The 12867-nt window shown below is 40.2% G+C and overlaps 2 protein-coding genes across 4 annotated transcripts in view; one reads left to right on the top strand and one right to left on the bottom strand.

Annotated features, from left to right (window-relative positions):
- The window catches only part of EIF2AK1 (eukaryotic translation initiation factor 2 alpha kinase 1), a 32185-nt gene extending 20251 nt beyond the window's left edge, over positions 1-11934 (top strand). For all 3 annotated transcript variants that reach the window (XM_079121248.1, XM_079121249.1, XM_079121250.1), the window contains exons 11-15: positions 224-324; positions 6305-6419; positions 6627-6709; positions 8576-8809; positions 11788-11934. In XM_079121248.1, the coding sequence (XP_078977374.1) occupies positions 224-324; positions 6305-6419; positions 6627-6709; positions 8576-8809; positions 11788-11898 (644 nt within the window). In that variant the 3' untranslated portion in view covers positions 11899-11934. The remainder of the gene's footprint in view (positions 1-223; positions 325-6304; positions 6420-6626; positions 6710-8575; positions 8810-11787) is intronic.
- ANKRD61 (ankyrin repeat domain 61) lies at positions 368-6298 on the bottom strand. Its single transcript, XM_079121313.1, has 3 exons — positions 4494-6298; positions 3017-3114; positions 368-2070 (listed from the first exon to the last, which is right to left on the bottom strand). Exons 1-3 carry the CDS (start codon positions 4707-4709, stop codon positions 1125-1127), a joined length of 1260 nt encoding a protein of 419 aa, XP_078977439.1. The 5' UTR covers positions 4710-6298; the 3' UTR covers positions 368-1124.
- Positions 11935-12867: the final 933 nt, after the last annotated feature.

The following is a 12867-nucleotide window of genomic DNA, read 5'->3' on the forward strand; positions in this document are numbered from 1 at the left end:
ACACTTTCTTTGTTGACTTTGTGCTCCAGAATGTCCTCCACAGCTCCTTGACTTGGTTAAAAATCTGAATATTGCCCAAATGTGTGATGTTAATGTGTATAGAACTACCTTAACATTTAGATATTTATATAATGGGTTCAATCCCTAGCACCACAAAAAAAAAAAAAAAAAAAAAGAGAGAGAGAAATGAAACTATTTATCCCCTCCCGCCCCTTACTTCCAGGTCCATATGTTATGGCCAGTGTTGCAACAAAAATTTTTCAAGAATTGGTGGAAGGTGTATTTTACATACATAACATGGGAATTGTACACAGAGATCTGAAGGTAAGTAGGGTCTCCAAATTCTTGAGAGCAGCAACTGGTAGTTTCGTGTGAGGAGTGACTTGATGTGGACTCCCTGAGTATAGTGAGATGATGTACCCTTGTTCATATACTTGGGAGGTCATTGTTACATCTGTTTAAATCGTCGTTGCATAGGGCCAGACAAGAGAACCTTAGACTAAATTTAAAAGCAGTAATTTTAGAGTATTTGAACATTCTTTATGGAGTCCAAGTACTGTTCTAATATTGGTGATGTTAAATGTAATTAATACTGTCAGAAATGCTCACATATTATCATATCAGTAGATAATAAACTTTCTGGGAAAGTTTTTTGCTGCTTAAAAAAGATAAGCACTATTCCAGTTTTAAATCCACAAAAGACTATCAAGAAAAATATTTTCTTCTTTGACAAGTTTTAAAGTAATTTGTTTACTTTCCAGGCAAAACTTACATCATGGTAAAGGCATTTAAAAGAAAATTAAGGAGCATAAGAGTTAATATGCAGGGGCTGGGGTTGTAGCTCAGTGGTAGAGTGCTTGCCTAGCATGTGTGAGGTACTGGGTTCAATCTTCAGCACCACATAAAAAAATAAGTAAATAAGATAAAGGTATTGTGTCCATCTATAATTAAAATATTTTTTTAAAAAGAGTTAATATGCAAATCAATTTATTTTTTGAAAAGGGTTGAAGAACCAGTAGTTTCTACATTGGGATGTAAGGGTGATGGGTTATGTATTTACTGGTTTATGTCTAGTCAGAAAAAGCAGTTGTTGAAATTCTCCAGCACTAAGGAACCTGGAGGTTTTATTTCAAGAGGTAAGCTAAGTCGTAACAACAGTATATAGAGTTCCACATCTTCATTGGGAGAAGCTTCTTCAGATGTTGTTTGTATTTCTCACCATAAATATTTCTGATATTTCTTTTACAGATATCCTCTAGGGATAAAGGTTTTTGAGATAAGTTTATTAGGGTTTCCTTTAAGAGGTGGAATTCTGGTAGCATGATTCCTGCAGGTAGGATTCCTTGCTTATTGGTCAGTCTCAAAGGGTAAGTGTGATAAAGTAGTCTGGCAAGAAGTGTCACATCTCTGATGTTGGAACTGCGTTGAAGGTACATATAAATTGGAGATTCTGCATTTTTTGTTAAAATATTAACATTTGCTTCAAATTCCAGCAAGAGATTGATTATTGCCTCTCTGCCTCCAAAACATGCCTCATGGAGAGCTGTTTGACCTTCGTGGTCCTGGGCATTAACCTTGGCTCCATGAATTAGCAGCACACGGATGCAGCTCACCCCTGCTGCTAGCAGTCGGCCTGCTTTGCTTGATGCGGTGCACACTGCCAGCTTCAGGGCTGTGTTCCCAGTAGAAGAGACAGCACAGTTAACATTTGCACCACATGCAATGAGTGTTTCCATCATCTCCTTATTAAGTACATCGGCAGCCATGTGAAGGGGTGTCATGCTGGATTCATTAATGGCATTGACCTGGGCACCATTCTGGGCCAAAATGGAGAGAACTGGGTAGGTTCCGTATGTTATGGCCAGGTGGAGGGGCGAATGTTTGTTGCTGTTGTCAACTCGAGCATTAACTCGAGCTCCATGTTCACACAAGATGCGGAGACACAGTACAGCATTATTCTGAATGTCTGTCAGGATCCTTTGGATTCTGTCACCTGGTTTTGTCCATGTGGTAGAAGTGATTGGCCAGTGCAGTAGCATCAGGTGAAGAGCTGTGAGGCCTCGTGTGTCCCTGGAGGGTATTTATCACATGTTAGTTAGATTCACAGTGAGAATGGCTCTACTTGAAGAATTAATGCTTAAGAAGGCAACATTTTCTTATTACCCTTTAACCTCTTTGAAGAAATGTTTCAGAATCTGTATTGCTGGGTAATTTTAGGATATCCACCAGTTTTCAGGTTACACAGATTTATTAGTGTGAGGCCCTGGGTCAAGGGGGACAGTAAGGGGCCCTGAGGTCTTCCAGACAAGAAACATAGTTAACTATTGAAGTAATATTGGAAGTGGGCAAACTTGCAGAGAGGTGTAGGGCAGGAAATGTTCACTCAGGAATGTTATATAGTTTTGAGGGCAGGAAAGGATGCTCTGCGGAGCCCCTGAGGAGATATAGGGAGTCCATGATGGATGTTTGGAGAAGAATTCAAAAGCTGGGGTGGGGGTGAAGGTGCAGGGAGAGATTGAAAGCAAGGCATATCTGGTGGACTCTAATGAACAGGGTCCAAGAAGTTTATTATTTTTATGCCATGTCATTCTTTCATTTATTCAGATATTATTGATTGGGTCCTTACTTGGTGGAGGCATTTGGTTTAGGTGTTAGAATAGTGAGCAAGATAAATTTCTCTTTCAGGAAGCTTACAATCTAGTGGAGGATCATAAAAAAAGACCCATTGTCTTGTTTTTCTTAGGTTATTAGATTTCCTTAGGGCCATGGCCAGAACTTAATATATTTTCCACAATACTATTACTGAGCACTTAATACTCAGTGTGTATTAATTTAGCTGAGTAGTTTGTGTTCTTGCATCTTTTCCAGTTTTTCTAATATCTCATCTAGTCATAAAAGATTAGATGATTTGTAGTTCTAAACCCATGAAGAATGTAGAAGCCCATATGTAACTAGGACAGATAACCTCTGAGTCACTAGAGATGGTCACTTAGGATGGTCTACTAAGTTGACTTACCTTACTTCTGGGTCAGCTCCATGTTCTAACAAACAGAGCAAACTTGGTGCCTTGTGGTATTCGGCAGCCAGATGAATAGGGATAATGGACTGTGTTTGCTGTGGGAAAATCAAAATGCATTATAAACATAGTTTGTAAAGTAATATTTGTGCTAGCTTGCCATTCCAAGGGAACAAAGTATGTTAGTTTTACATTGGTTCAGTGTATTTTGGCATATGTGTTGAAATTTTCCTTTGCTGTTTACCTATTTTAAATGGTTAATACCCAGGAAGTTTCATATTATAGAATTTATATTTTACAGAAATGCAAATTTACCAAGGCAACAGAAATAACACTCAGGACTTTGAAAGTTGATCCTGTGAATGACTCATAGTGTAAAATTAATGCTATAAAGTCATTTATCCTTAAATTGAAGTGACAGGCAAGTAGGTGCTATGTTTTAAGGCTTTAGCAAAGTCATATCATCAGGAGCAAAAACTGAATTTTTAGGGTTTCAAAGATAACACAGCATATGTTCTGTGATTAGCAGAGCTGTTTATGCCAGCTCTTAAATTGTGTGTGTGTGTGTGTGTGTACACACACATGTGATTTTATACTGTGGCTGTAAGATACACGGGGGAGGGAGGAAAAGAGAAGCTGACTTCCTTTTTTTGTTTTTAAATGATACTAGGGACTGAACCCAGGGGTGCTTGACCACTGAGCTATGTCCTCACTGTTTTTTATTTTTTTAATTTGGGACAGGGTCTTACTAAGTTGTTGAGGGTCTTACTAAGTTCCTGAGATTGACCTCAAACTTGGGAGCCTCCTGCCTCAGCCTCCAAAGTTGCTGGAATTAGATGTTTGTGCCACTGTACCCTGCTATGACTTCCTTTTTGAACAAAGAATTAACTGTATAGGCAATAATGGTTTTATAAAAATTAGTCATAAAAGAGTATATATTAAGCTGGGTACAGTGGTGCACACCTGTAATCCCAGCAGCTCAGGAGGCTGAGGCAGGAGGAGTGTAAGTTCCAAAGCCAGTGTCAGCAATTTAGTGAGGCCCTAAGCACTCAGCATAGATCCTGTATCTAAATAAAAATTTAAAAAGCCCTGGGGATGTGGCTCAGTGGTTAAGCTCCCCTGGGGTTAATCCCTGGTACCAAACAAACAAATGAATGAGTCAAAAAAGAGACTAAAAAATAAGTTCACTGCATAGGTATAATTACTATCAGTATCTTTGAGAGGATGACGTAGTGTTCTTTGAGCCAAATAAGTTCTAGTCTTTTCTTCATCAGTTTATACGTGGTGAATGGAAGGAAGGTGTTGCAGACCTGCACTCTGCTCTGTTGTGGGATGTGCTGGCTGGTGGCTGAGCCAAGTGTGAGCCAAGTGTTTTGTTAGGGCAGGGAGGAGCTTAGGTAGTTCACAAGTGTTAGGTCATGTTTCTCCATAAGCCTCTGTCTTTTTTCTAAAAGTGACTAAGCATAAAAGAAGGTACCTGGCTCAGATGTAATCTGTAACTGGTGGATCTGGCCAGAATAGTCAGGGGCTTGTTGACAGGGTGGTTTCTGAGAAGTGCCTTGATTGTAGTGCAGTCATCTTTGATTATGGCTTCGTAAAGCTTAGTGTGCAGTGCTGTGTCTGAGCTGTCCTCTGGTGACTTGACACTGTCAACCACCAGGTCTCTGCTTCCCTTCTTGGTTATATTTCCCATGAGAAGATTCTGAGGCTCTTGAGTTCAGGGGAAATTGCTGTTATGGAATCTGTCAGTTTCAGTTTCTTTATGATGATCCCTTCGGTGCAGTTCTAGAACTATTCTAGAATTGTTGAGGAGCCTATTTGTGAATACATTTCATTTTTTAATTGAAGCCAGACCATTTTAGATGTTGTTACCTGATTGCATAGTGCCAAATATCAGCAGTTTTTAGGCTTTTCTACTCAGTCACAAAAACATTTTAACTCTCATCCTACACTTAAGATTATTTCTGCTTTCTCTTCCAGATAACTTTAGTTCAAACAACTAATAGAACTAAAACAGGATATTTATATATTAACATAAAAATTTTTACATTTAAAATTAAGAAAACTTTTAACCCACGTATTTTTTTTTTTTTTTTTTTAATTTTAGTAGAATCTTTCCCATCATGTGGGTGCATTTGTTTTATTTTTTTGCTGTGGTGGGAATCTAACCTAAGGCCTCACATATGCTAGGCAAGTGCTCTACTACTGAGCACATCCCCAGCCCTTTTTGAAAATTTGAGAAAGGTCTTGCTCGCTAAATTGCTGAGCTTGCCCTTGAACTTGTGATCCTCCTGCCTCTGCCTCCCAAGTAGCTAGGATTATAGACGTTTGCCATTGCACCTGGCTAATGCAGTTTTTCACTGGTATAGGAATAGTCTGGAAGATGTTTTGGATCTGGGAAAATTGCTTAAGTAGACCAAATGTGTATCTTCATAGTGTGATCTAGTTGTCCCCAACCCTGGGTAATTTATGAGATATCTGAGAGCTTATGAAAAACGCCTAAGTTGCTGAGCATCATGGCTGAGGGAAACTGAAGCAGAAGGGTTGGGAGTTTGCCGTTTCCAAAAAAAATTGGCCTGGAGGAGTGTGCGTAGTTTGCACAAGACCCTGGGTTCAATTCCAGCACCTTCCACCCCACCAAAAACCAAACAAAAACAAAAACAATAAAAACAAACTCCCAGAGTTTTTCATAAAAACATGAGTCTTTGACTGTTGGAGGACAGTTCTTAAAAGCTTCTCAGATGATGACACACAAAGTCAAGAAGCACTTGTCTTGGTATAAAGCATGCTCTACATTAATGGTTCTAGAGCTGAAATGCCTTTGGGACTTTGGGACCTGCATTCAACCCCAGGAATTTTCACTTAGTTGTGTGAAGATGTTGAGATTCTTATGAACTTCTCTGATGAGTCTACATAGAGCCAAATTTGAGAACTGTTGCTCAGAGTTTGATTTTTGATAGGGCTACTTGCTTCTGAGTTGCTATCATTTTTTTTTTTTTGGTGGTACTAGGGATTGAACCTAGGGGTGTTGACATCCCCAATCTTTTTTATTTTGTTTGGCTACTACATTGCCAACTCTTTTTATTTTGTTTTTGAGAAAGGGCCTTGCTAAGTTGCCCAGGCTGATCCCAAACTTGCAGTCTTCCTGCTTCAGCCTCCTGAGTTGCTGGGATTATAGGCCTTTGCCATTGCACCCTGTGTCAGAGTTAATAACTCTTTTAACACTCATGAGTCTTCACTATTTGTTTTAAGAAAACTAAGGAGTAGACTTGTTGTGTTTGTTTATAGCCTAGAAATATTTTTCTTCATGGTCCTGATCAGCAAGTAAAAATAGGAGACTTTGGCCTGGCCTGCACAGACATCATACAGAAGAATGCAGATTGGACCAATAAAAATGGGAAGGGTAAGCAGTTTTTGTTTTTTGAATTAAAAAAGAAACATGGTCAAACATATTGGTATTTAAAGAGAATCACAAAAATTTAATGACAAAACTAAGATAAAAACAAAACAGCTGTTGTTCCCTTAGGAGCTACAGCACCCTGCTTATCATGTTTCTTAATGTTGACAGTGTTAACACTGTAGAATTTAATATGTGCTTTTTCAACTGTAGAAACACCAACACACACTTCCAGAGTGGGTACTTGTCTGTACGCCTCACCTGAGCAGTTGGAAGGATCTGGGTATGATGCCAAGGTAGGATTTATTGCTTGTTACCCTTTCATTTGAGTCATTCTGCAATCATTAAGTATCAAACAGTACAGTAAGTGCAGAAGCTGTATACTAGAGGTGTCTGGAGAGAACAGTCTTGCAGGTGACCTATTGACCATGCTGCTCTAGTAAGAAGCCTTATTTTTCCCCTGAATCTGACTATGTTGCTCTTTAAGCTACTTTACTATTTCTGAATCCATGGATGTCCCAGGGTTGCGGAGATAGCTCAGTTGTTAGAGTGCTCACCTCGCAAGCACAAGGCCCTAGGTTCAATCCCCAGCACCACACACACATACACACACAATCCCATGGATGTCCCAAGTTGTTCTGAAATGAGCTTTCCTCTTTGAACTATCACCATTTGCTTCAGGAAGTGAGAATTCATAGAAGCCCGTGTTCAACTTTTCATTCTTTTCACTTCAAACTTAGGTCAATAAATCCTACAGAGAAGCACCCCCCCCCCCCTTTTTTTGGTACTGGGAATTAAATCCAGAGATCCTTACCACTGAGCCACATTTCAGCTCCTTTTTATATATTATTTAGCGATAGGGTCTCATTGAGTTGCTTAGGGCTTCTCTAAGTTGCTGAGGCTGACTTTGAACACACAGTTCTCCAGCCTCAGCCTCCTGAGCTGCTGGGATTACAGGTGTGTGCCACCATGCACAGTATCTTTTATTGTTCCTCAAAGAAGTGTTAAAGTAAATCCCCTTTTCAAAATAACAGTCTAGGGGTGGGGTTGTGGCTCAGAGGTAGAGTGCTTGCCTGGCATTGGGTTACGTGAGGCATTGGGTTACGTGAGGCATTGGGTTCCATCCTTAGCACCACATAAAAATAAATGAAAAATAAAGGTATTATGTCCATCTACAACTAAAAATACATTTAAAAATAAAAATTCCCAAATAATAGTCTATTAAATTTTCTTCCTTTTTGAGGAGTGCATTAGTGTTTTAGCTATTGGGAAAGAACTGCCAGAAGAAACCATGACTGTCTCTAAAAGCCTATCTAGTAAAGACCTTCCTAAAAAATTAGTTTTTAGGGGAAATAGCACAGATTCATTCTTTCCCTTTTTTTCCTGGGATTGAACCCAGGCAGTACCAGTGAGCTACATTCCCAGCCCTTTTTATTTTTTTTATTTTGAGATAAGGCCCTGCTAAGTTGCCAGGCTAGACTCAAACTTTAGATCCTCCTGCCTCAGCCTCATGAGTTGCTGGGATTACCGGGCGGGGGGGGGGGGGGGGTGTTGTTTTGTTTTGTTTCCTAGTTGTAAATGGACAGAATGCCTTTGTTTTTAAATAAACTAAGGATTGAATCCAGTGCCTCACACATGCTAGGCAAGCCCTCTGCCACAGACCTACAGACCCAGCCCAGTAGCACAGATCTTATGAGAGTTTGCAAACACTACCAGGAATGCTTAGAGTATAGGCAGAGGTAAAACCAGAAAAGGACCCAGTGACAATCCTGTATTGCTCGCACTAACGGTTGCAAGCTTCTGTTGCTCTGCCTGGGTCAGGCCTCGATTGTCACGGATGGTGGAGACAGTTATAGGGCTCTGACTGCTGTGGGTGGTGGGAGATATCACTGCCCTTCACCTGACCATCAGACCTGCATGCCCATGGATGCCTCTTAAGGGTATTAAAGAGATTGGGTTGTGAAAGTCCTGGTCACCTCTTGCTTGGGGTAGATAATTGTTTTTGTAAGGCATGGACCTTCCTGTTGTGTTCCCATCTGTTTGTGATCGTAAATCCTCATCCTTAGAAGTCCTTGCTAGTTTGAGAGAATATAAACTGCTGTGGAAGTGTCATTCTAACTTTGTATTGCATTCTTGAACTCCCTTTTTTGTTCTTTTTTCAGTCAGATATGTACAGCTTGGGTGTAATCCTGCTTGAGCTCTTTCAGCCATTTGGAACAGAAATGGAGCGAGCAGCAGTTTTAACAGGAGTAAGAACTGGTCACATACCTGAATCCCTCAGTAAAAGGTGTCCAGTACAAGCCAAGTATATCCAGCACTTAACTAGGAGGAATGCATCTCAGAGACCATCTGCTCTTCAGCTGCTGCAGAGTGAACTTTTCCAAACTTCTGGAAATGTACGTAAAATTATTTAATGCTAGGGGAAATATCAAGCTTGAAATAGAATCTGTTTAAACTGTGAATCTTGTTTCATGAAGAACAGTTGAGTTTTGATTAAGGTTTATGGAAACCTTAAGCCCATTCTGAGTTCCCTAACAGTGTATCAAGTACTAAGCTTATACCATAGCACACTTGTGTTGGGGGTTTACATGAGCTGACTCACTGCCAGCTTTCCAGTATTAAAACGATAAGCTTCACTTTTAGCTTCATCTCCCTATTAGTCAGTGAAAAGGTTTTCATTTCTCCTTTTCAACCATGAACCTTTTCTAAATGATTATAAAAGTGCCTACTAATAAAAAGGGACACATATCAAAGGACAAAAGAGAGTAGTAATTCTAAGGTGTAGAGGGAACAGTGGTGGCAGAGGCTGTTTTCACCACAGGGGGAGCTTTCATCGTATACCTGTGATGTTAGTTTTCAGCCCTGTGATATGGTGTTGCCCTAGGCATCCCATTCCCTTCCTCCATCCTGACCCAGTTCACAGTGTCGAGTGCAACCACTAGTCTACTAGAAACAATAGGTGATTCATCCATTCTCTTCCTCTGTAAACTTCTGTAAGATTTAGCTGGACACAGTGGCACACACTATAATCCCATCTACCCAAGGAGGCTGAGCTAGGAAGATCACAAGTTTGAGGCCATGGCAATTTAGGAAGACCCTGTTTTAATTAAAACAAACAAACAAAAAGGTGGGGGTGGGGGGTGTAAGTCAATGGTAAAGCACCCCTAGGTTCAGTCCTCTGTAAGGGCTGGGAGTGGAGCAAGAAACCTAAGATTTAATTAAAGCTTGATTCAAAGATATATTCACAGATTATCTAGTACTTTGCTACTCAAATTATGGTTCTCAGGTCAGTTGCATCAGTGCTACCTGGGAGCTCCACATTCTCAGTGAAAATTTGCGTGTTTGCAAAATTCCCAAATGATTTACACACAAAGTTTGTGCAGCAGTCCATGAATGTGGCGGTTTCCTAAGTGTTGTCTCCAGGTCAGCAGGAGAAAATCCCTTGGGAACTTGGTAGAATTCTTGCCCTCACCAGTCTCCCAACCTATTAAGAGAAATTCTGAGTTGGTCGCAGTGGCACACGCCTATAATCCCAGTGGCTCAGGAGGCTGAGGCAGGAGGATCGAGAGTGCAAAACCAGCCTCAGCAACTTAGTGAGACCCTGTCTCTAAATGAAAAATAAAAAAGCAGGGGATGTGGCTCAGTGGTTAAGTGCCCCTGAGTTCAAACCCCAGTACCAAAAAAGGCTGGGGGGTTTATATTCTGGGAGGAGAGTGGGCAGCAGTTTGTACTTTAATAAACTTTTTTTTTAGTTATAGGTGGACACCTTTATTTTTTAAAATTTTTATGTGGTGCTGAGGATCAAACCCAGCACCTCACATGCACTACGCAAGTGCTGTATTGCTGAGCCATAACCCCAGCCCCAACAAACTCTTGAAGTGATTCTGATTTACACTAGTTTGGAAATCAATTGGAGTGTTTTAAAGACTCCATTGGGGCTAGGTGTGTGGCTCAGTGGTAGAGGTGTTCTTAGCATGCATAAGGCCCTGGGTTCCCTCCAAAGGGAAAAAAAAATCAGGAAGTTGATTTTTCTTTTATTTAAAGCATATTAATTTTCAATTAAAAATAAATTTTTATTAGCTTAAATGGTAAAATGGTAGATGTGATATTTCCTTTGAGAAAGTGAAAGTAGCAGGTGTGGTTCTAAACCAAGTGTAGGCATTTATCTTCTTAAGAAAGGATTCTGTAGTACCAGGTCAGGAGCTATTAGAAATGATAGTTATTTGGTGTTTATGGAAAAAGATTCCTCCCATCTTGTACGATTTTATTTAAAAAAGCAAAAACAAAAACCCCACACATACCTGTATATGTAAAGGTTTGTATATAGGCAGTCTTTTCTTTGCATGGAAATGTGGAACTGTAAAAGTAACTCTACAAAGTTAAAAAATGCCAAGTAATTAATAGGAAAGGTTATGATTGTTCTGTGATCTTTAAAGTGTCAAACATTAAAACTTTTATGTTGTCAGTTATGAACATGTGGAAATGAAAAAGATCATAAAATCATTGTTGAGTTAATGCATAGTAATTAGCAACATTGGAAATTGATGAGTTCCAGGAGTAAACAGTGCCTGCCACCTTCCTCTGGTAGCATGGGACATGGAGTGAGCACCTTTTCTTTTCTTTGACTCCCCTAATTGTCATGTTCTCTCCAGTTTTTTTTTTTTTTTTTGTCATCATCATTGTAAAATATCTCTGAGAGTTTCCAGTGGTTTTTTTTTTTGCTGGTATCACCTGTTTCCTAACTTAGGTTGAAAGCAGCTCTTAATCTGTGACCACATATCTAGTGTTTTTTCTGATGGTGACCACATTCCCACAAGCAGGCCACTCTTCTATAACACCATTTTCATTTGATTCAAAATTGCTTCCAGCATTATCACTTTTCATTACTTTGATGCACTTCATATTTGTTGGCCAATATCCTCTTTCATTTATCCAGTTTTTAAAAATGTCAGGTAGATTCCTCACTGGAAGACAAGGAGGCAACACAGTCATGTGTTGTTGTTAACTAACAGATATATAGTGACCAAGCACTGATAGATTTTGAAAGGAAAGACATATTTGACCCCTTAATGTGCTTTGTTCATTTACACAGTATCTTGGGAGCTGAGGAATGTCACACAGTTGTATTTAGTACACCATGATAGCTGACCCTGGAGCCATGCATTTGGGTGACTGGTGCTATTTAAACTGTGATAATGAATTTATGTGTATTGGAACTTTGCAAAGTGAGAACTGCCCGTTACTCTTTATTTATTGTGGTGTAGGGGATCAAACCCAGGGCCTCATGCCTACTGCCTGTATGCTCTACCATTGAGCTACACCCCAGCTTCAGAAGTGGCCATTTAAATGGAACTTAAAATTTTTCTCTTTACAGGTTAATCTCACCCTACAGAAGAAGATAATAGAGCAAGAAAAAGAAATTGAAGAACTAAAGAAACAGCTAAGCCTCCTTTCTCAGGACAGAGGGGTTAAGGATGATGTGTAGACCTGAGGCCACCTGAGTGCCCCTGTCCCCCTGCCTGGCACAGCAGGCACTCGCCAGGCCTGGGAAGATGGGAAAAAATACAAAAGATGGCAATTAGAATGGGAGCTTACCTGTCTAGCCTTATTTAGGCTACATCAGTAATATGAAAGTGGACTTAAATCTCTTAGAACAAGCAACTGGAATGTAAATTTTCAGTCTTTTTAGTAGGATATAGATGGTATGATTCTTAATTGTATTTAGTAAGCCTGTAGAAGACTTATTAAAGATGTAAAAGAACCCCCAGCTGCCTTTTCCTTAAGTAGCTCTTTCATGACCTAAGATTGCACTAAATTAACTTTTATTTTTCTTTTTATCTTGTGGTGCTAGGGATTGAACCCAGGGCCTCCTGCATGCCAGTCAAAGGCTCTACTACTGAGCCAGATCCCTAGCCCCTCTATCTTAAACCTGTTATGCTCTTTCCCTCTCTTCTGCAAGCTTGTATTCCTGAATTTCCTACTTAAATATTTCTGTCCGGTTTCTGAAATTGAAAATTTAAGCATCACTTTCAATAATTCCTCTTTGAATTATGCTCGTTGACCATCCAGTCCTCCAGAAGGTTCTACTGTAGAAATCCAAGGGTGCTTCCCTTTCCAATCCCCACGTGGAGGCCTGCATGCCAGCTGGGTTGTCACGTTCCAACAGCTGCCAGTCTCCCCAGTCCTTTCCCGCTGCAGCTGAAGCCAGTTCCTAGAAAGACACCTGATTGTATCACTCCTTGGTTCAAAACCACCTGCTGGCTCCGGCTGTCTCTAAGGTGGAATTTCAGTTTTTCAGCACCATCTCCAACTTTTCTCTGTTCTTGCACCTTCAACTCACCATCATTCTCTATAGAGAGTGACCTCAGAGCAGCAGAGACACACCATCTTTCCTCCTTTGCCCAGCTCTGCTCCTGGAAGTCCTTCCATTTAATATGGCCTTCAACTCCCAACA

This window comes from Sciurus vulgaris (assembly GCF_902686455.1).
Source record: "Sciurus vulgaris genome assembly, chromosome: 18".
NCBI lineage: Eukaryota > Metazoa > Chordata > Mammalia > Rodentia > Sciuridae > Sciurus > Sciurus vulgaris.